This window comes from Opisthorchis viverrini (genome assembly GCF_000715545.1).
Source record: "Opisthorchis viverrini unplaced genomic scaffold opera_v5_83, whole genome shotgun sequence".
NCBI classification, from domain to species: domain Eukaryota; kingdom Metazoa; phylum Platyhelminthes; class Trematoda; order Opisthorchiida; family Opisthorchiidae; genus Opisthorchis; species Opisthorchis viverrini.
Window position 1 is genome coordinate 1,538,570 of NW_008751739.1, and position 24,662 is coordinate 1,563,231.

The 24,662-nt window shown below is 44.7% G+C and overlaps 1 protein-coding gene across 1 annotated transcript in view; it reads right to left on the reverse strand.

Moving 5' to 3' along the window:
- Window positions 1–2,334: 2,334 nt before the first annotated feature.
- Window positions 2,335–24,662, reverse strand: part of T265_04819 (hypothetical protein) — a gene marked incomplete at both ends in the record, with an annotated part of 29,648 nt that continues 7,320 nt past the window's right edge. Inside the window, 2 exons of the mRNA XM_009169657.1 lie at window positions 2,335–2,424; window positions 22,351–22,703. Of these exons, the coding sequence (XP_009167921.1) occupies window positions 2,335–2,424; window positions 22,351–22,703 (443 nt within the window). The remainder of the gene's footprint in view (window positions 2,425–22,350; window positions 22,704–24,662) is intronic.

Below are 24,662 nucleotides of genomic sequence, written 5' to 3' on the forward strand. Positions count from 1 at the left end.
GTCGAGCTTATAAGTTAGACTGAGCTCCGAGGGAAACGTTTTCAGCTGAACATACGGCAATATCGACAGTCCTGCTTCGTTCATTTCGTCGAGCCGCAGGGTATTTTCAAGTTCAATATCCTTACCAACTCTTTTGCCGCGGAGGTAAGATTTGAACCTGGTAAACCAAGCTACGGCTGGTCGTAGCCTCAACCACACTGAATAGTATGAAGGTCGGTTGTCGCGTTAACTAAAACTGTGGCGGCTTTCCTCAACTCTAGGTTTGTGGGCTTATGATGAAGTTGTTCGATGTCAATCTTGGGCCAATGCTGCTCACCGAGCTTCAGGAACTCAGGTCTTTGAATCCAAAGTTCTAATAGCTGAGAATGTTTTGCATGGATACCACGTGAGGCACAGTCGGCAGGATTCATGTTGATCGGGACATGTCTCCATTGTGAAGTGTTGGTATTTTTGTTTATGAAGCTGATTCTGTTGGCCATGAAGGTCTTAAACCTAAACCTTGTGCTAAGAATATAATGCAATACAATCATTGAGTCTGTCCAAAAGTATATGTTGTCGAACCGGACTTCGAGCTGCTTCACCAGGTGGCACATTAATCTAACCGCTAATACAGCGGCCTGAAGTTCAAAGCGTGGGATAGTAACTGACTTGAGGAGTGCTACTCTTGATTTTCCCATTAAAAAGCCACAGTGAACTTGTCGTAGCGACTCACATCTCAGGTTAGCCACGGCTCCATAACCAACCTTACAACAGACTGTTTAGGTTTGACGCATCTAGGGATGGCTAATGACTCGACAGTTTGGATGTCGTTTCTCCACTTCTTCCAAGCATCCTGAATACCTTGATTAACTTCTTCATCCCAGCCACAGTTTGATCGATAAAGCTCTTGTAGCAACTGTTTGGCTTGAACAGCAAGGGCGCGCGACGTATCCTAATGTATCGTATAAAGACAACGCAATATCGTCCAAACGAAATCGCAGCAAAACTCAGGTGATATAAACAGTCATTCAGCGACAGTTTTCCAGATTTTCGCCGCAAAATCAAACACAATCCTCACCTTACCAGGTTTGTGCGGATTAAAAACTGGATGGTGAGGGACGAATCGACGTACCTCACACTGGTCGGTCGGGGCCCTGTTGACGTAGCCCTTGGCTTCGTGTTCCAGTGTAGTGTTTGTATACAGCCGTAAGAGATTCGAGTCCTTTAGTAGGCGGAGCCGAAGGTATTTGAGTCGCTTTTCGGCTATGTTTGTTTTCCGGTAGGTCATGCCAATCACGTTTCCATAGTGGCCGTTCAAGAGACTGATTGATTGCTTCGCTAGACTTGAAACGTGTTTATCCTCGATTGACATAGGGTCTTCGGTCATTAAATTCGAGTTCAAACAAGCGTGTTACTGCTTATTAAGGCAGTTTATTGTGGTGGTTTTGCTACCGCCGATATCTGATGGACCAAAAACGACCCAGCCGAATACTGTCAATGATACATAAGGTTGCTTACTGGTCCCGATGCGCTGCTCTATCACCCAGTGAGCATCTGGCACATTTGTACCTGTTAGAATAGACACCCTTTGGGATGCGATTCGGGGGAGCGTAATGTCTCGCAAATGCGATCAGCGACGAAGGAACTCTCGAGACGGTACGGTCGGTCTCATCAGGGGTAGCTGGTCCGTTGAATACACGGTTGATACATGCGTCTGATAATCATTGTTCAAGGACTCGATGGTCAACCTAAAAGCTGTTATACTCTTCTTCGGCGCTCCGTTGATCGAATTAAACTCCAATTCTGTTGGGGCGCCCTTCAGCCCAATCCGACTTCGAGCGACACCAAAGTAGAGTCTGATTCACTGTCTAGAAGTGCATAACATAGTACAATGCCATTGGGGCCGACGAGGCGCGCTGGAAAAAACCCTAGGATTACTGACGGGACTTCCACTGAATTCGAGTTTATATTAGCAGTGTGCGAAGTGGGTGGCTTCCCTGAACTGTCCAAGTGCAGTAACCGATGATGGCGTTTGCCACACCCTGGCACGTCGCAATGATTAGGGGCTCGCCATTTGTCTGCTCGGTGGTTGGGTTTCAGACAAGCACAGCTTACTTTCCCTCAAGGCCTGAACTTTCTTTTCTGGTGACTTGACCCGAAATGCAGCACATTCGCATAAGGGGTGATGGGCCGTACACATGGGACAGCTCAGAACCTTAGATGTAACGGCGTTAACGTGTGGGCGAGGGAGCTTGCTCTGAACCCCTTGCCAATTGGGGCTTGAATTGATGGACGAGTGATTCGATTTGGTACATACCGAGTTGGTACAGTTGTAACCCAGCGATTATAAGAGGTTTACCAATCACTTGGAGCTGTCTCTGTGATTGACACACAGATGAGCGTCCTAGTGCTTAGAAAATCTTCAGAAGTCTGCTGCTGAATTAACTAAGAAGGTGGTTAATGAATGATACGTCAGTTCAGACTCCTCGTAAATCGCGGTTGCTTCATACAATTCACTGTGATAACGGTCGAGTTTTGAAGCAGTACCTCTACGATGAAGCCAACCATTCGAACGTAGGCATTGAGGTCTGGTGTAAGCAGAACGTGTTTTTCGGTTATCTCAAACATTTCCATACTTACTTTTCCAGTCCAAAAGCCGCCAGCGCATGTAGTGGATAAATCACTCAGTGGTTCCTCCAGGAAGCGCTCTTCAGACCACCATCCAGAGAAAACTATTCCCATTGCCGATGTTATCCAGAGCTGTACTCAGAGTTTTATTCGGTCTCCTATTGATTATAATTTGGTGCTCAGTTGAAGGCATTCAAAAATTCGAAAACGACCAAGCGATATTCCATCATGAAGGGACTAGTTTATGTGGCTGTTCATTGTTGGCCCAATGGTAAGCGAGCATTGTCCCAACACACGTGATTATTCTTCAGTGGTTGCAAACAACTTATTTTTGGGGAGCAAGATTTGTAACTAGAGACCAGCAGATTCTATAGACAAACAACATATGTCACCCCGTGATGTTTACAGGAGCATTCGGAGGGCCGGGAAGTGATTTTATTGATTGGAAACGACTGGCATAACAAAGAATACATTTCAAAGCTTGAGTGCTTAATCCACCCAAAACAAAGCATCTCGGTCACTTTGTTAACCTAAGTGACCCGGTGCCCAAAAGATGTTACCTGTGGATCGCATGATTTCAGTTTCCTATTTTTAATATAGATTTCTTTGCGACGTTGGCGTGCCCTACGCTTAAGCAAACTGAACATACTACTGTCTGGGTTTCAGTCAATCTTTTTTTAAACAACGTTCAAACACGGATCTCGTACGAACCTCTTTTTTCTATCCAAAAGTGGACTTGACACACATCCGAAGTTCAGATGCGAACGGCTTGGTATTCTGTCATATTACCCCGGAAGTTGGTTCCGATGAAAACCAATCTCGGCGTCACAGAGATGTATGTTCTTCATTTTTGTGAAAGTACTATTTCCTTACTTGGTCCAACCTATTACTAGTTTTATTATTGAGCTGTATTGCGAGGTCAATCTAGCCTTATTTTCTCGTGTATTTTTAATTTTTTTAGTTGCTGTGCCACAAGACAGGTTGGCATTGTGTGAATTTCTCTATCAGTCTATTTAAGTAATACACTATTACGCAAGTGATATCGTCACACACTGCTCTATTTATCCTTTGTTCATATTGCAATCATTTCGCATGTTACTTCACCTTGTACACCACTGTCTGATCAGTAGTCTGTATGGCTCATCACTTCAATTGTCCGATGGTTCGTAGGTTCTTTAAATGCTGGACACGCTGAACTTGTAGTGATGTACAGCCCAGGCTTCTGTAAGTGAGGTTAAGGTCTGGTCAGCTGTGCCCGTTTTCGTTGTGGTCAAACAGATGTCACGCGCTCCTGTATCAGTGTCGGATGTGGATCTGCAGAATATGGGGTCCAATTAGTGGTCGGAAATCCGCTCAAGCATGTAGTGAGTTTCACAAACTGCCACGTGCGACCTGGACGAAGTAGCACAATATAGGTCTGCCTGCCTGTGCTGCGGTGTATACTACTGATGAGGCATGCAAGTAGTCTCTGGTCTGGTGTCCATACTGCTCGCTAGCATCTGATTGAAGGTGGAGATGAAATTATGGAACCACTTTGCAATGTTTGTTTGCTATTCAAAGAACGTTCTGGGAATTTCAAGAGGAAGCTTGAGAATGTTCACTTTTCAGAAAGTCCGTGCAGATGAGATAGTTACTTTCGTACCTAATGGCTTGTAACCACTTAGTCCGCGTTTGCCAATAAACAACTTCGCAATGAAGGGCGTTCCTCCTTTCATCAGTGTTGTCAAGCTGTTTTGACTTGAGGATTGTGAGGACAATACAGCAAATTCATTGCACTCTTGCAGTCATCTTTTCATATCACTCTCGCCTATTGTGGACAAATGTGCCGTAATGAAGCAAACTATTTCCACAGCTGGGACGTGAACAAGATGTGCATAGATTACGTCAGTAATTTAGTTGCTAACCAGATGAGGGATTTATAATATCTCCTCTGGAACCAATTACAGCAATGTTTTAGTCCAAAAGTTACTTTTGGCAGAAACTGACTGATTAGCTGTCCCACTAATGCACCCTTTGTAACTGTCAAACTTTCTTGACCCATCACTCTGTTTAAACAAAGTTTTCCCCGTTGATGTGAAGTTAATACGATTGTTCCTAACTCGGTTTGCTCCCTGATTGTAAGTTTCAAACTGTTGGTTTCATGAACCCTGTGAGAAGACAGGCAGCTTCTAATCCTGTGAAGCTATCATCAGCTGCGACAGGAACACGGTGACGAACGTTTACGTTTTCGTAATTTCGCCTTTAGCTCAGTTTAAAACATGGGTACATGGTGAAATAAGCGGCTCAAATTGCTCAGTAGATTAGAAACACACAAACCAGGACATTCTAAAGAGGGCTGTTGAGCAACTGGGTCAGTCGATTCGTGTGACATGACTAAGCCAGATTCTGCGTTCGTACGAATCGTTTTTGACGGCATCACACCCCTTTCGGTGCCTAACTGCCATGCTACCCGAAGGAAGCACGAGGGCTGGGATATTGTCAGGTTGCCCAAGCCTAGACAGGGGAAGTCGAGAGGCAGAGGTCGAGTTCGAACCACGGACCTTCCGGTCAGTAAATTCGCGCTCTAACCACTTGGGCCATCTCGCCCATAGTTCCGGACTCCGCAAAAGTATTGCTACTGATTTGGCTATAATCGAACCACACCGTCTGATGTATACTGGCAGTCTGTTGGGTACTTCTCAGTAGACAACGTGAAAAAACTCGTTCGGATTGATCAAGTGATCAATTACGTGTGATGAGATTGAGCTTTTGGCTGAGCCGTTGAGTCTAGTGATGTTCTGACAAGAGAGATGTCCACATATTCTCTTAGCAAGTTGCTCTGTCATGCACCTAACACAAACCGTCGAACACAGACAGGAGAAAGGAAATGTAACCATAAATTGGGTGATGACCGGCATCTTGTGTCTGAGGTTTAAGTGGAGCAAATGGTTGGTTGTAAACCGACAAACCGCGGAGGTGCAGCCTGAAACGTACGTTGTAAGGGTTGAAACATGTGGGGATTGATTGCGCCTGCCAACAGCCAGCTTTTTGTTGTACCTGCTGATGCGCCAATCTAAGGTATCTGCTGCTGACCCGCTCCAGCTCCTAGTTACCGAAAAAAAGACTCACAGAAGGGAACACAACAGCTATATTCCGAACAAGCGGGTGTGAGAGCGTGTGAGTGCAAAAGTACAACGTTCTCAAGCTATTTATTGGAATGACACTGTCTGAACTTGGTCCAACGCTGACGCACACGGTCTGGCTTTGGTACGAGGCTGCGACGCGCTGCGTATTGTGGGGGCGTTGTCCGACCTTGATAAACGTTTTTGGCCATAAATCTTTGTGAATAACCGTTGGCTCTGAGCCCGTTATCCATATGCTTCAGTTCAGTGTATCCACAGAGCAAATTTGCCCAGCTCCGTTCGCCAAAGTATAAACCACGGTTCGTTTGTGCTTCTGGGGCACAATATAATCGAAGTTTATGGGGTCTCTTCAAACAGGTCTCTGAATTGAACCTGTTATCACTGCAGGTTTCGAAAATGAACTGAATGAAGGGATGCGCTTGGTTGCAGTCTATCAGGATGCGTCTATTTCGTAGCTGTTTGATACTAGCATATAAGTATGATTTGCGTAGCACCGTCTAATCTCCCCCATTCAATCGGCCAAAGTCCAGTTTACTCAAAGATGCTATTAAATCGAGGACCAAGAGGAGAGCCCATGATGACTCCATCGGTTTGCCTGGCACTATCCCAGCCCTCGGGTGGCATGGTAGTTAGGCACCGAAGGGGTGCTACAGATGAACGAAAAGTACAGCGCAAAAGTAGTTCCTCTGAGTAGACTGTCATATTTCGCGCATTTAATTCTATACGAACAACTATCTCGTTAAATGATATCCCTCTATTTGATAGAGCACCAGTATTCAGTGAATGGGCTTTCTCTTTAGTGCGGTTGGTTCTCACACTTGTCTTCAAGAGTTTGTGTTTATGCAGTGAGTCTAACGAAGCCCTAACGCCATGATTCTTGGCGCTCTTTTCCTTGTCGATAACCTATTCGTTCTAATTGGGTATCCCCTCTTGACTGTCCGTCGTGGCACCATGTGCCTCCATGACCCAGTGAGCCGTGCTTTACCCACAGGGCCTCATGCCCGGTTCGTCGATGATTAGAGGCCTAACCAACACAATCTGTTGGTCCTTGTTGAGGCTGAGACATGTGGGGTGACTTTCTTCAAAAAAATTATAATGCACTGGTATTTCATGTCTCACGTTCAGGGTTTTGAGCCAAAGGCTTTGGTCGAGGGCCCCAATCGCCCTCCTATCTGGGTTTGAGCGCTCCCGTGTACAACCATGATTCCTGCAGCCCAAAACAGTCATTCCATATTGACTGCCGCTTGGTGTCATCGATCAATTTGGTTTACTTGTTGCACATAGCAGACTGGATAAGCAAAAGCAAGCCACTGCTGATGTCCCCATTCCTCTTCCACATACTTTTTACACCCCCCCAATAGTAACAATACTCTCCGTGCAGGCCCATTTGTAAGGACTGACTACCCCGTTGGTCTTGGGCTCGGTTCTGCTCACTGTCAGCCGGCACCGACAGTCTCAAGCATCTCGAAATGGATCTTTGAGCCTCGACGCGCAGTCTGTCTGGCTGATTTTGATGTCCGATTTCTGAAGCAATCAGGACAACACACTGCTCTTGCTCTCAAACTGGACTCGCTTGGCACTAGTGTGTGCTGTGTATCAAAAACGAAAACTCAAGATGGGAACACAGTGTTTGAGCTGATTTCCCCCACCACTTTCCACTGGTTTCAAGCTCCTCACACTTCAAAGACCGCTGTTACCAGATGTGCAGGGTTCAGTATCGTCCTAAGTCACCGGTCGGAAGGATCCTTGCTTGACTGGATACCGTTTGATAGTCGCCTCTGTGCGGTTTGTCTGGCAACGTCTGTTCAGGAGTCGCACAGTCGGGAACTTGATCTTATCTGTTTGTCTTATCTGCTTATGACCGACGGAATGTAGCTCTGACACCATCAAAACCAAGTTTTATGCGCCTCGAATGCCCCCTTATGCTTGGCTGAAAGTTCCGACACTTGTGGTCACCGGAAACCTGGATGCATAGGTGGCCAGGCTTAGCGCATATGTGACTCAATTAGGTGGTCGACATGGATTGAACTCAGTACCTGTAGACAATGTCTACGGTTGCCTTGGCTATGTGCTGACCATAGAGTGTTTTTATGCAGTACTAACTTCCAAAAAAACAGGCCATATGTTGCTCTCAGGCAGTGTGCTCGCCACGGACCTAAGTTGATCACATCGTCATCAGCTACCGATGCCGCGGATCAATACTCAACCGTCACTTGGATCTTCGCTTTCTGGGGCCGCACAACGGGCACGTAACTCGGTTAACAACTAAGCGGCTGGTAGATCCCGAAATCAAACGAAACTATCGGATGAATTAATCATCTTGTGGAATCTGTTCCAACTGGTCAACCATTGAATGTCGGTTTACAAGGGCACAAGATCGCCAAATGTTTGCACAGTGCCCGGAGTTTGGCCTCTAACATGCCACTCTCAGTGATTCTCAAGTACTAGATATCAGACAGAACAATTACGCTGCTTGAATCTCAAAGAAATGTTCTCGTCTGTGCTGAACATAACTCAACGCAGCGAATCATGAGGTATCGAGTGAAGCTTAGCGTGCGTATCAATTATGGCGCTTCGTGGACGCAAAAAGAAAGAGAAGAGACTAATAATGTCGGGAATGCCCGGGGACTCCGTGTGACTAGTCTCGAAAAACCGTCTGTGAATGAAGCCATCAGGGATCAGACTGATACGAACACCTTCAATAAAGAAGGACACCGTGAGCTCTGGAACTAACACCTTAGACCAATCTCGCACCAAGTGGGATCTCGGCCCGATGGATGGATATCCAGTACGCAGTTGACTCAGTTACTCGGTCTGTTCTTCTTAACGGTCTTGCTCTACAAGCAATGCCCCAGAAGTTTGCCAGTATAGTAATCTTTGCCGTCTTCCTTGCAGAAAGTGGTTTTAAACAAGGACGCCCATCCCTTCATTCTTTTTTGACTTCGGGATTGACGAGATAGTGCGAAAGGAACGCCGAAAGGTCTACAAAACTCCAGTGTTCAAATAGATGATGAAACCATAGTCAAAATATGCATATGACATCGTTCTACTCTTCGAAAAGGATAACAAGGCGTAGGTGTTTCGAGCTAACTGAGGAAGTCATCCTGTCATTTGACGTGCGCCTTACATCCGCAAAGCAATGCTAATGCGTTGCAGTCACGCCACTTGCGATCCGAGAAGAGACGCTCAAGCTTGTGAAACGTTTAACCCATCATGGATGTTGTATTAGCTCCGACTGCGGTGTGACAGATGTGGTCAATGCGCAAATTCCAAGCTCCGAGTTGCGTTTGTTAATTTGAGACACCTATGGTGGAAAAGCAGCATATATGTGAATCTCCACGGGCGTGTATATCAAGTTGCATTGTCGTATGGTTGAGAAAGTCAACCTCTGCTCGCATTAGCACTAAGACGTCTTCAGACCCTCTTTAACAGTTTTCAACGATTGGCGATTCGCAACGGAGTTAGATAGCAATTGTTCGGCTGTGTATCCATCATCCCAAGCTGCGGTGATTTCACCATGTACTGTTTATGTCTAATCATATCCTGCTGGGATGAGTGCTGGTTTTACTACGGAATTCTGAGTGGTGCATGCAGAGATGTGGTTAGCCTTTGAGTTGGCAGAGGGGTACCAAAGCGTTGACGTGCCTCACCTTTCGAAATGGCCTCCGTGTGAGCTTTCCTACGCGTGGCTGAATACGCCGCAAGAAACGAGTGCTAGTCGATCTAACTGGCGTACTTCTTGTCAGTTTCTACCCAGACTGTCTGGTGATGTATGCACCACTGAGTCCATTCTATGTTCCCTTTTATTGTTTTCCTTACAATAAGTCCCCCAAGTAACTTATGGTAATGCGACTGCAAAGCCTTAATTTTGATATCTGACGTGATGTCGCTGAACTGTTTTACCCCGAACATCTAACTGACAGAATTTCCGCCCTCAACTCTACACTTATTCGCACCTGAAATCGAATGCTTCCCACAGTATCAATATTACTAATTATGGTAATAATATTGACCATTTGGCCGAATGAATGACGTTTCTTATCAATGTCCATTTTTTATTACAGGTTGTTGGGACGACTCCCCTTGTTTCTACTTTACAAAATCATGTTGGCCGTCCTCTAGTTCGCCCGACAACTCTGCTTCCGGATCCTGGTCAGCTGATGAGTCAGCCCATCGTCGAGTACCAAGAACATTTATCTCGTATGCCCCCAGTTATGGAACAGTCGACAGAAAACCGTTCCCCAGCACAGACTCCTAGCTCCGCTTTTAAAGCTTTTCAGCGCGATAAATCTAACGCAACAAGTCCCGCTGCATCAACTTTTCAGCCACATTCCTCCAAAATTTCTTGCACACACCCTGCGGGGTACTGCGTGATAGCAAGCACACCTTCAGCTGATCACGATTCGCTTTTAATCCCTGTGATGTGTAATTCCACATACGATGATGTTGCTCCTTCGTAGATATCTCCTAGTAACCGCGGACCAGTTCTACCATGTGAATTCCTTTTTGCGTTCTATTTTTCCTATACCTGATCCTATATGACGGTTGGTTTCTGTACTTGTCAACAATTTTATTCTTTACTATCCCGTGATCCGGCCGGTGCATTTTTACGTGTACATTATATATACATATATATATATATATATTTGTGAAAACAGTGGCTAGTATGCCTTATGCTTTTGGCTTGTGAAAACGTCATGCCCATGGTTTGGCAACTAGCGAATCTTCTGTTCACTTAAATTTAGATCCCTAAGGAATTTGATCATGTATATTATATATACATATATATATATATTTGTGAAAACAGTGGCTAGTATGCCTTATGCTTTTGGCTTGTGAAAACGTCATGCCCATGGTTTGGCAACTAGCGAATCTTCTGTTCACTTAAATTTAGATCCCTAAGGAATTTGATCAGGCAAAACCAAGAAAACGATTGAATTCATGGAACCGTCTCTCTACAGGCAGTTGATTGTCCCACGTTAGTTAACCACCACTTTCAGAACAAAGTTTCTCACTGAATCGTTCATTAAGTAGAAATTCTCGTTGGTGCTGGAATCACTGTGCAGCCTGCTCCGTCCAGTCGGATTAAATAAAGCTTGTGAATATCAAGGTTCACTGGACCCGTGAAGTTGTTTTGTTATCGCGAGACTTGGTGTAGAGAGAGAGAGAATGACGTCAATTTCAAATGTCGCCTATCCAGGTCAGTGTCGGCTGCATGTCCACATTTGTGGACCTACTGTGAGGTTGTCTAGTGCCTTGATTGATTCGTCGTGACGTGGTTTCTTTTGTTGTGACACGAAACCAATTCCGCACCATTCACCCACGGCTGTACCATAATCTAAAATATTCGCAACTGTCGGTATGCATATGAATTCTTTCATATGAGCGTTCCTGACCATCGGTCTGTTCCATGCGCGGGGTAATTTGGTTACAACCATGGTTTTTGTGTTGTTGATCTCTTTGGCCAGCTTGTGAGTTTTTATTTTGGTCATTCGATGTCCATGTGATCTAGGCTGCTTGATTTTTATTCACTAATCGACTCAAGTGAGCCACAACCTGGACCTCCTCGCGTTCCATGCTTTGGTCTGCGTTGGCCTGTTTCTAGGGCCTTCCTTTCTGACTCTTGGTCGATTGCATCATTCAAGTGTTTTGGTTGTCGCCGTAGAATGAGTCCAATTTGGCATATCGGCACTGTGACCCCGGAGGTCGATGAAGAAATAAGTTTCGGTTCACCCCTGAAAATTCTGATTTCACTGAGTGAAATCACTTCTCTTTCATTGGTATACAGACAATCTTTCTGGACGCTGCTCAGGATCCTGCATTGGCTGTTTGAATTTGCCTGATGCTGATTGGTTCGGATCCTGACTGGCTCATCTGTAGCTTGTGTAAAGCGACCGTTGTTTGTTTGCGGTGCTTCGACTGTTCATCTACGTTGCTGACTAAAACAAATGAAGCCTACCAACTAGATAACCCTGGTTTGGGTTGCTCTTTAACCGAGCACTATGAAATACTGTTACGTATGAACGGGTGCGACCAGCTGCTATATACGCGACCTGAGAACTAGCTCACAAACTCCCAGCTACAACGCAAGCCTAATCACTCCCAGCGCAGAAGACCGGACCTTCGGAGTGCCTTTATTACCTCAACCAGAGACAGTTTACAGATGCAGCAATGCCCGAATATCTGTATTTTGAATGACTGGAGAATGATAAGTGTATTAGCACACAGAAAGTGCAACTAGCCAATGCGAAATAAACAGCGTCTTGAGAAGAATGTCCAAGATGGCGGGGGAAATTCGAATTTTTAGCGAATTACTTGTTAGTAATGCAACAATTGAATGGTTTTGGGGAGTACTGACGTTCTCAACAAATACCGATACTGTTGTCCCGTAACTTGTTGCAGCCGCTCTTTCGCGTCCAGTGGCTACGACCGGTTGGTCTAATCCGTCTCAGAGTATCAATAGTCCTTCCATTCCCCCTTGTTCGTCAGACACAGGTTGCTACAGTCGGTGCAATTGATTTAGTACACCAGGTTGTTTTTCCTGCTTGTGTTGACTTTTTTCATCTTCAGTTTAGTTTCGCAAAGTGGTTTCTTGGCCTTCAGAATTTCTCTGTTGTATATATATATATATCTATTGTTCCCAAGCTTTTTCGAAAACGATGACTTCTCAATCGGCTCCAAGCGCTTTGCAACCGACTGAGCACTCTTCAATCTTCATTTTGAAGATTTGTGGCTTCTGAATCCACCCTCAATTTGCATGTGAATAGATGTAATGTAAGCGAATTCATCCAGCGTCTAAAGTATGCAAGATGAGCATGCCTGCTCATTGTGTAACTTCGTTAAAACCATACTGATTCTGTGTGATGAGAAAGCAACGTGAATTCTCACTCTTCTAGTTGCTCACGTTTCACAGTATTGCACACGGGTGATCACCCCTTTATAAGATAAAGCATGTCTTCATAAAGGAAACAGCTCACAAGTTTCGTAAGGATTATCCGACAGCAACCCTGTGAGTCGCTTCCGTTATGAGTAAAGATACTGCGATGCCCCTAATATCGTACCAACCGAAACACGAGTTGGCTTTCGTGCAGCACATTCAGTCGAAGAATATAATAAACCAGAGATTCGGTTGTCTCCCGTGCAAACCAAATTTGTAAGCAGCTGGGTGCATTTGTCGAATAAAGAATGTTTAGTTTTTGGTAGGCTAGAAGGCAGAATCGTCACGCCCTTTCGCCAGTTGATCTAGCTCATGACCGCAATGAATATGCTCCCAACAGAACTCGAAATACTGTCACAGCTCGACAAGTTTCACCTTTTAACACATTTGTATTCCTGATTGGTCCTGTTGGTTAATACACTACACATTTGTATGATACCGGAAATCACGTGAGTGTTGTGTGGAAATCAAGCGTACGCGATCTTCAATGAACGAAGAAGGTCAAAATGCCGATTTTCTATCGATTTCCGCGGTTTGAATGGATTTACCCGAAATCGGATAGTAGCCGTCTCTTCGGTCGGAGGTACTGTTGATTCGTTCCCGTATTTCAAGGCGATGAACTTGCGTCCTAGATACCTGCAATTAACCACCAAATCAATGGAACGCGAGATAAACGGTGCTTATGTTCAGAGGCACCAAACGCCAATTTATGAGGATGTTATCTGGCTTGTTGGGAGCGCCGCTCACTTTCCGGTGCCTGACGCTTCGTTTGATGAAGGGATTACAGGATTTTGGCCAGTATTGAAACATGCAGCTGACTTGAAGCCGTATTGAAGCGTATTTTGGAAGCTATCCTGTGGATCAGTGAGTCCGAGATACAGCTCACTCGAAATTCGGTCATAGTGCCTGGTCGTAAATTATGTCTGGCTCTTGCCGGAAAAGCTGTCTAAGACCCAGGACTATCCAGTTCTCAATTCAAAGTGGTCCTTATGGCAGTTTCCCGGATAAGCCGTATACTGCAACCGGTTCGCCAAAAATTTCAAAGCGATTGCTGCCCTATGGTACAACGTGGTGCTTCAAATAAGACAGTCTGAATGGACAAGTGTGACGCTCGAGGTCTTCAAACGTGTCAGATCGCAGGCAGTAGATCAGCAACGCCCTCAAACTCCGGAAGATGTCTACTGTCGCAAGACGCCGGTGACCGCATCCTCGGTATGGTTCTGAAGCAAAAGGATGAGGTCATCCAGTAGGCCAGTATTCAGCCATTGAGAAGGAATGTTTAAAGATAATCTTGGACATAGACAAGTGAAGACCATATTTGCCGGGATAAAAGTTTCAAGTTGTGGCCGAGCGAAAACCCCTTGAGTTGATCAGGACCACCAGAGATCCCCTTTGGAAACTCGCGCTGAGAGCTTCGACAACACGAATGTGATTCCACGACCTGGCACGCACCGTGAAATGATAACTATATGGTTGACTGACTTTCGAATAGCTTCATCGTCATACTGGTCTATGGGAGGTCGATGCCACTCCATTGAAAAAGTCCCATAATACGGGAGGTTGTACCCGCCTCCTGGGCCGGAAAGGTGTTAGGAACGCGGAGGTGGACGAAGAACTGGAGATATTCCTGGAGCGTTTCGCTAAGCTAGGTGGAAATTAAGCTGACATAATATCTTGGAAATTCGACGACTCGGTTGTCGTTATACCCTTAATGCTTCGTCACTTAAGATGAGAGCTGATTGTCCAATGTCACAAGATGGCAGGCGCAGAATGCTAATGGCCAGGGACGGGAAATGAAGTATTTAAGTGCCTTGTGGTTCCAGAAAATGAAGGAGGATAAAACGGGAATAACCCCTCCCACTGAACCTGCCTCTATGTTGGGGAGTTATGTTCCGTTGACGTCATGAGATCCTTTCCAGTAACAGTCTTTGGCAATCTGTATTTCGTGGTAATGCTGGAACACTTCGCGGTGGGTCGAATCGGTAACTACCAAATCAACGGGCGACTATAATCAGCGCAGAAGTGATGCTCACATTGTGGCTAACTACGGAGTATCAAAGATGAACGTAGCAGATTAGGTGCCAAGCTTTGAGGGTGAAGACTTCAGAAGTTGTATGGAGCTCCCCGGTATGAAGGCGTTGATGACGGGACACTACCACCTGCAGGCAAATGGCTTAAAGGAAAGCAACAAGCGAACAGTTAAGGAATGACTGACGATCAAGTGAGGTGATTGGCAAATGAACCTGCCGATGTTGTTGTGTTCACACTATGCGTTGATCCAACCAACCCTAGGAAAGTCCCGATTAATGTTTATCTACGGCCAATGCCCATGTTGTGGCCGAATATGTCTCTCTTCGGAAAAGATAGATGAGGAAGGGAAGACAGCGCGACAAAACTTGACAAACGTTCAGGAATGTGTCAATCGGGAACCGATGGGTAGGAAGGCCAGGCCATTCTCTATAAGCGCGATGGCCAAGCGGAAATATTACCGAATTCTGGTATCGCGGAAGCTGGGCAATAGATGAATGGAGCCATTTATCGGTATTGACCGTTTAGAAGATTCACGAGAGCCAACCAGCTTCGGAACTGGCACGATGCAACCGAGGATGTGTCGAATGAAGCAAGTGCAGTGACTAAACTAACTGAGGCGGCACGACCACTGATGATGTGCATATGAAATTCTGAACGGAATGCTAATGATGAAAAGTATCAGTAGTATGTGGTCAAGTGTCACTGTATCTGATGAAAGGTTGACATGGACATGAGTTGACCGTTTTGCAGTGTTTGTCCGTCATTGTTTGGTATTCAACCAACGTCCAGGAAAGTGGAGGATGACGCTTATCAGTAGTATGTGGTCAAGTGTCACTGTATCTGATGGAAGGTTGACATGGACATGAGTGGACCGTTTTGCAGTGTTTGTCCGTCATTGTTTGGTATTCAACCAACGTCCAGGAAAGTGGAGAATGACGGTTGCGTTTTTTAACTTCTCAGAAACTTTCTGTAAACGTGTTTTTAATTTTCGCGTTTGATAGCCTGTAATCACTTAGTTCGTGTTCTCCAGTAAACGACTCCGCACCCAAAGACACCCTGCATGCTGTATGCACTGAGTCGAAGTCTGACAGTCCGCTCTACGAAAAAATCCGTTAGATATCCGAAAGGGAATACGAGGTCGGTGGGAACCAAACGAACTAGAAATCATCTGTGGCTTGATCTTTCAGTAAAGCAATAAACTAATAATTAGTGTACCTTGGAGGCGAGTATCGGACAGTTACTGCTTGTCGATTCGGGACAAACCATGGGAAGTTTAAAGGCGTTCGAACGAAACCAGACTGCTAATTAGGGTATAGTCCACCACTTCACTGATTGCGAGATATACGGTGGAAAAGTAGCTTCCAGATTTTGTCTTTTTTGGGAGTCATTTGAATTTTTATTTCACGGTGGAACTGTGCTCGATGTTAAATATTCCTCCTTCCTCTTAAGTCACTACAAACGTAAGTACGAAGTAACAGAATTTTGAAGCACTAACCAGGTGAGAACTAATATCACAGCGAAACGGGAGCTGGCGATATCAGAACGGCTTCTGGATGCTACTCATGCCTCTTGAGACCGCGCTGAATCTGCCCCTTTCCTGCAAACTCAACGCCCATCTTTATTTGCGCCAGTATTTCCTACTTTTACGAACATTGCCATTCACAAGTATGCCTCAGGATTAATCTAGTATCCTGCTGGATTTAGTGATTGATCCGGCGTAAACATTATTTTAAAAAAAGCACCATCAATATAAACCAGAGTTTGAAATTTCTCCTGAAAAATGTCCCATTTGGCGCTCCAAACAGCGTGGTATTCGGAAAATGAGAGACTAAATAAATAAACCAGTTTGCATTGAGCTTTTATTCAGCAATAGTTCGTCTCTTCTACAGCTGAAAATTCGTTGCAGAAGAAATATGGAACCAGCCTACAAGAGCAGCGTTTTGTTTGTTGGTAAAAGCCCTGTGATGACCAGCAAAATTCTGGAGCGTGGAACGGTTATGAAACGCGGAGATATAAAATGTACTCATAAGTATGATATAATAAGACTAAAGGTCCCACAGTCCACGAAAATCCTGGCGGTCATTTTCCTGCCCCTTGAGAAATTGATAGCACGGTTAGGTGGAATATTTGCATAGGTGCTTATTACCTGCCATGGGCTGTAAACAACAGCGCAGAAGGAAGTTTCAGAGGATTGAATAGGGGCATGTAAATCCTGATAAATGTGACGAACCGGTAGACTTAAAGGGGCCCGGGTATGAGACAAACAAGACTGTCATCCCAAACAGCTCTAAATACTGTAGCCCGCGGAATCTGTAGTCGATGTAGGACTGCGAATTTACTCAGTTTTCCAGAAAATCTGGGTAGTTTCTTAATCTACATTGGGTGCAAATGGAGGTCCCTATTTTAGCGCAGATCGTATGGAAACGCTGATGCTGCCGTCAGCTTCTTCAGTTAAATTCAATTACACTTGCCAAAAAAATTTCAAAAGTTCGAGAAAGGCCAGGAACCAGGTACAACTACAAACCGATTGACTCTACTATGCCATTCTCACGCTGAAACTCCGAAAGCTATAGAGCTCACACTAGCCACGCACTCTGCAGGGGTGATCATCAGAGGAAAACCTTTTTTGACTCTTGAAAATGATGTTTACGACATCTACTAAGATGCTAGATATCCGAATTGACAGCTTTCCTTTTCACAGTGCAACCGTACATGAGGTATAGTGTTCACTTTGTCAACTTTTCACGTCAAGTCTTTCATGGCTTAATTTACTCAAAAAATATTGGATTCGATGTGAGCAAGGGCGTGGTCCCCGCTACACAACCGAATAATGGTTATTCCCTGGATTGGCCGATTCCGGGTGTGGCTCAACCTGATTGGTTGGATCGGTTGTCCAATGAGGAGTGCACAATCAGACATCACCGGATCTTCCCTATGTATTGCTAGTTATGCTCAACACAATCCAAAGAAATCACTGTATGAGTGGAATAAGCAAATACGAATCCTTATCTGAATGTGATAACCTTTCGGAAGATGATCAGGCAGACGATAAACAACTAATGGTAAGTAAGAGTGTTACGCAGGTGAAACAGCACTGAGACATTTTACGCAATTTCCCCCCTCTCCTCAAAACTGTTGTCTCACAGATACTGATATGTAACAGGTTGAATTTGGCCATCCGAATTAATGTGTCAGTTTTATGACGATCATCATGTTCATGTCAGGTTTTATTGCAATCTTTCTGATGTGATTTCCGTTGAACACGTGGATCACTGAGGCAGTAACGAGGTGGAATTTCGTGCATACTAGGGGCAGGACATGACCAAATAATTCCGGTTGCAAATGTGGCCTGGCAAAATATTAGAAAGGCGGATAGCTATGATCAAAGAATTTGAAATGCAAACTAGCAGGATAAGTGGATGAGTGGCGCTTTTGAATGCTTGTTGGAGCGTTTGAGCGATTCATCCTGATGATGAAACCAAAAATAGCTTCCAACTCTATCGGGATGAAATATAAGTAGGGAAATTCAGTTTTATTATGGTGGACAATTTGCTCGATAGGGTCAATTCAATTCACAAACAGTTACAGCGAATCTGGGGAACAAAGCTGAACACCGAAAGAGGTTATTGGATGCAAAATGAAGCAGTAAAGTCAGTATTTTCAACAGTCAGAAGCGAAATCTAACAAAACTGATGTTTTCCACATCTTATGGTACTTGGGCCTTCGCGAGGTGGGCAATCTAACAGTAGCCCAGCCCTCATGCTTCCTTCTGGTGGCGCGGCAGTTGGGCATTACAGCTGAAAGATTTATTTTACGTATTTATTTATTCAGTAAGCTGAATCTGACACAGAACATAGAGAGACACGTTCTATATGGGATGTTTACCCTCGATACCAAAGGTCGTTTTTAATACTATGTCCTATGACACTATGTCCCAGTTACGATCTTTCAGGTGGGAAAATGCCAACTTTGGGGGCTTAACTTCCAGAATGTTATGAGGAATTCATGTTGTAAAAAGCTAGTCAGTCAAAGATGCTTCCCACGCGTCTCTAAGTTGAGTAAATTTTTCATGGGCAACAAAAGTCCAAGCAGATTGACTTCTTGTCTGACAGGTGAAACTCACAGAAAGGTTCGTCTAATTTTTAATATAGCGGTCATCGTGATGAGGCCGAGTTTGAGGTTATTCTAAGCAAGCGGAGAACGATTTCTTAGCTTTGCTCGTGTAACGTATAGATTCAGTGACATGATAAGCTGTTGGGACACCACCTGACCGGTTATGTGAGCCTAGTTTCGCATTAATGCAGTTTATGAAAAGTACACTCCTCATTCCCTGTCCCAAACACGTGTCTAAAGCGACGATGTTATAACTAGAAGACAGTCGACGAACTCCTTACATGAAGTGTTTTCCCATCGTGATTGGGAAGTCGAAACCTGGCATGCCTAGTGTTCTTTGTTTTTTGAACAAAGTCTCTCAGATCTGCAATTTTGGCGTGAATTGTTTGGGCAGCTGTTAAGAGAACGGGTGCTTCATTCGACGCAAACAATTCCCTCGGTGGAAGCTTTCAACGTTAGTCATTCTTTCAGCATTCTCGCATGGTAACAGAAACCGTGTGTGTAATCTGTGTCGATCTGGAAGTGTATATGCTTGTTTTAATGTAACAGATCAGGCTACAGTCAACGAGAACACCAATAAATATGTCCAGTTCAAAGTAACTAGGCATTCGCACGAGCTTCGTGGACACTACCGAACATGTTCTGGAATTCAGTGACAGACAAGCTATGACATAGGGGACGAGTATTTATAACACTCAAAAGGTTGGTGGAAACTCGGGGACCACGCCTACCTGATGAGTCCCAAGCAGGAAGAAACTGGTTGTGTGCTCCCGAAGGGTTTTAAGCAAACTTATGAGTAGTATGTTAGGTTTAAAGAATAACATAATGCGATATCTCGAAAATCGTACCGGTTAAGGTGGCCGGGTGCAGCACATTCAGTTGAAGCGGACCATCATAAACGGGAGATTTAGCTGGATTCACTTGAATCTCCGGTCAGAGCCGAATTCGTATGCTAATTAGAGCATGCGGCAGAACAACATTTAGCCCAAAGTCAGCAGCGTCCCTGTTTATTCCTACAAAGTTCAGGACCATTTAGTGACCATCACTCACAAAGTACGGGCTTTTATGAAAATATGTGATGAGTTGGAGGTTTATTTCTTCCAGGTAGCTTTCATTTCGGGTATCTTTATCCACACTTCTTCCTTTTCGTGCGTATTATGCACCTTGATTCAAGATGCAGAGTAGAGAAACCATTTTTTGGAACTCATCGAGTGTGAATCCTACCTCCTGAATTTGCAGCTGCATGCTTGAAAGTAAACTGACAAACTGAAATGATTTTGCTTGCATCGAGCTCAGTATATAGTGGTGCTTCCATGTTTAGTCCTTTCCAACAGGACCCTCCACCCTAAAGGGACCATTTTGTTTCGATCCGGTCAGCCTCGTCGTTTGACAAAAATATCAACGTCCTTAAAAAAGGTATCGGGCAGTTATGGTTCCTCTAATCCACAACGCTTTTACAAAATCAGAAAAATGTGTCACTTGATTTTCGCTTAGCTAGGCTGAACCGAGATGATCGATCTCTACCAGTGAACATCCTTGATACTAAGTAATGAGACCAGCGGGCACACTTTCAGTACAAAGGAAAAGTTTCTCGTTTAGGTTTCACAGCAACGAATCCCGGTACACACCCTACTTGATGCCAAACTTCCAGCGCTAGACCCTTTCTACCACGAAAGTGTAATCTGTATCACAGAAGTTTCCAACCCGTGCCTGTTCGTGCTTCTGACTGAAGCGGTAACTCCACTTTCGTGAGGATCACCAACAAGGCCTCTTTATGATAAATGCCTACCTGTGGAGACGCTCCAAGAATCGAACGGTTTATTGAGTCTGGAATATCTATACTGCAATTCACTAATGTTCTTGAATTGAGAGCATGTGGACCCAACTTGTGTAGGGAGGAAAGCCGTTGGCGGCGAAGTTGCCTATTGGCAGTTACAAACTATTGGACGCATGCCTCATCAGTAGTATCCACCGCTGCACTAGTGAAAGGAAGAAGGCTTTCGCTGAGTATTATTTATTACTAATGTTCTTGAATTGAGAGCATGTGGACCCAACTTGTGTAGGGAGGAAAGCCGTTGGCGGCGAAGTTGCCTATTGGCAGTTACAAACTATTGGACGCATGCCTCATCAGTAGTATCCACCGCTGCACTAGTGAAAGGAAGAAGGCCTTCGCTGAGTAGTTATTTATTAGAAAATGCCAACTGACTGGTCACAGACCATTAAACAGGGAAGCAAAACTCTCATTTGCATCTTATTTAAGAAAACTGGACATCCATCTTCTCCTGAACGCGTCTTCTTGAACTTTCCTGGATATTCGTAGACTCCAATCATTCATCGCTCAAATCCAAGCAAATGTTTCAAACCGCTCCACAAATTCCGCAACAGATCTCCCCTTTTTAAGAGACGCGAAACGAAATTCCACGAATAACATACTACTTGCGTGCCTCCCCATCACCGTCCCTATCACTGTTACACTATCTTACCGTTCATTTCAGGACAGTACGACCTGAAACATAAAAATGCAAGCGATAGATGTAAAGAGATGGAAATTAGAGCATTGGAATTTAGAAGGGAAACTTCCCAATAGTCGATAGTTTTCAGTCAGGCGAAATAACTCCGATTTTTGCAGGATCAATTGGCATCGGATGACAGTTGTAATGAACAATAATTGAAAATGGCTAAAAGCACTCAACTCTCTTCAAGGCTGAGTAAGCGCTAGCACACTGAAGACTCGAACGTCAAGCACGAAGTATTCATCACACAGGGTCAGGTGCGAAAAAATGAAGAGTCGGCTCAATTAACAATGTGTGAAAGTGTCATACATAAGTGCAAATTCCAAAACGGTGAGTGAACAACCTTAGAAAGCCCCAGTCCAAAAGCGGAGCTTGCCGACTGTGGAAAGCTGAACCCATCAGTTGGTGAACCAAACAATCAACGTCACAGTCGATGGCAATTACGGCTGAGCTAGCATTATTTCAGCATATTTGTGGACATTGTACTTGTGCTTCCTCTCATTCGTCACAATCCAAGACTATGCTCATAGCTGTCACATTTGGCTGACACTTTTGAATAGCGGTTAGGTCAGGCTTGACGAAAGAAGTCGACGTATGTGCTCTCCATCCCTCGGAGACAGTGAGCCACAAACGACGGTGATATTTTCCGAGGTCTCTTGCAGTTCACTTATGGATAGCAAGCACATCGAACATTACGGTTGACATAAGATCGTCTGGTCACGATGGCCATGTCCAAAGCAGGTTGCACCGGACATGGAAAGCATCCGAGCAAGCATGTGTTCTGGAAACATATCATTGATTTGAACAAAGCAAAGTGAGCAACTCTCGTAAACCGTGACCATCAACGCCGTTGTGCAGCCTATCGCTCCCAAGCAGTCACCGTTTCTTTCCTGGTGTACCCTGTATCCGAATAGCTCAGTGGTTAAAACGCTAACTTGCTAACCGGATGGTACGTGGTTCGACCCGGGCCTCGAGTGTTCCTGTCTTCGCTTGCGCAACCCTGTAGTATCTGAAGGCTTGTGCTTACTTCGGACGCTGTGCACCCCAAACGGTTTACAGCTGAACGATTGACTGGACCCAAATTGGAAGGCTGAGATCCCGGAAAACCTGCCAACTGCAGATCATCAATCACATTGTCCAGTAGCAACTCTTCTACAAAAGCTTTCAGCCGTATCGAGATGATTGAACGCGGGCTTGGTATACCGAATTCTCCATGTTGTTTACGGGCTAGTTGTCGCTGATTAGGGTCTCTCTCGGTAAACGGGGCCACTGACGAATATATTGCCCGATTTAAGGTGTCCATGACAATTACTAAAATCAGATCTTGCACGGTGAGAAACATACATACGTACAAAGACCAACTAATCGATTTTCTTATCTCTGTCAATTACAAGTGGAAAATACAGTTGGAACTACTGCACTACAACCTTCGGAGTTCACAGACACTGTTCATATGTTTCATAGCCTCAGTGGTTGCGATATATACGAGAAGCCTTATCGATGGTTGTGGTGAACTCCTAGTTGGTAGGGCGACTGATCTGACCCAAGTTTCACCTGCTGTGGTAGTTCTCCCTGATTAGTTTCCAAATAATCTTATTCGTCATTTTATTATGCGTATAACACATTGTGGTTTTGACTTTTTTGTTTTCCGTTCAATTGAAACACGAAGCGACTGGAAATTACCATGACAGCTTGTGTGCCTCCACGATTCATTGATCTATGGTGAGAGTGTTTTTGTGACAATCGCAGTCTTTCAAACCAGGTTGGTCAGTGGTTAGAAACCTGACCAATAGAGGTCTCTGGTTTGAGGTTGGAACATGCGTGGCGACTTGTGTTTTAAAACTGACAAACACCGCTACTTTACGGTCAGGCTTTTGAGCCAAAGGCTTCGCTGAAGGACCAAAATTGTCCTTTCATCTATCTCCACAGTCAGTTCTTCTTCGGTTTCCTATGGCCACGTAAGGTCCGGATAGATTGCTTGGCAACTGAAAGGCTGGTAGATCCGGTATTTAGACATCTATCATAAACATCTTCTGGAATATTTTCCATTTGCTCCGGGATCGGCTTTGAATTTGTGCTGGAACGCGATCGCCACGTCGTTCCACAGGGGGGGGGGGGGGGGGGGTTCTGCCTGTGGCAAGGTACCACCAGGTCAGCTCAAGTACAGGATATCAGATAGAACAGTAGTACTGTTTGAATCTCGAAGATTGCATATGTTCTACCAAGCACCACCAAGCACCTAGTTAGGATGAGATCCAACCTGTATTGCTCAAAGATGGGATTTAAGTCCTCAGTCAGCGTCTGACTGACCTTTATTACTCCATTTGTGGGAAGAAAACATTACCAGAAAATCGGCCCTGAATCAGTGGTAGTGTCTATGTTTGAAAACGGGCCCCGTAGTGAGTGCGAAAATCACAGGGAGTCAAAGGAATCCCACTTGTTACGAGACTGTTGGCATCACTTGTTCATCGTCGCTTTGTGGTGACTCGTGAAACACTGATTCTAGAGCAGCAGCGAATGTCCCAGATATTTGTATTCTCAAAATTCCGAGTGTGTGAGTGTACAGAAAGCTCTCAGAGTCTTCGTACACAAAGCACTTTCAATTAGAAGTACTCACTCCCGTCATTCCTACTTAATTTCATGATGAACACAGCAATAATACGAACGCTGCAGCGTCTTCATAATCCGATGAAAACACCGTCGACCTGGAATACACTGATGAAATCTTTCTGGTGTGCGGGGAAAAACGTGTAGGTGTTTTGAATGAAGTGACCAAAGTCCTTTGGAATGCACTTTAAATCCACAAAGTGTAAAGTCATGCTTCGGGCATGCAGCAGCTGGACAGGCCACCTGCTCTCCAAGGAGATATACTCGAAGTCGTGGTGAATTTTATGTACCTTGGAAGTTGTATTAGTTTCGATTGTAGGGTAACAGATAAGGTTAATGCACGAGTACCTAAGGCTTCAAACTATCGTTTGCCGAAGAATTGTTCTCCGTGTCCAATTCAGAGTGCCAGAAACAGTTGGGCAGACAACCTTTGAACTGGCAGAGAAGTATAAGAGAGAGTACGAAAAGTCTGGGTACTGTCACTGTGATTCCTTTTCCAGGATGGAAACCGCGTTATGTTAGCTGTGCCTAGTTGTAGACAGTCGATTCCAATGACTTTTTGCCGTCACTTTCAATCCAGATTCCCTGAATGAGTGACTGGAGTCGTAGGCACCTTAAAACGATTGCGATACGCTGGCATCAAGTCCACTCCCCCCTTTACTCTTGTTGTTTCTTCACAAAAGCACTTACAAACAAAGTATGACTATGTGGCACCGAAGCATGATGATGAAT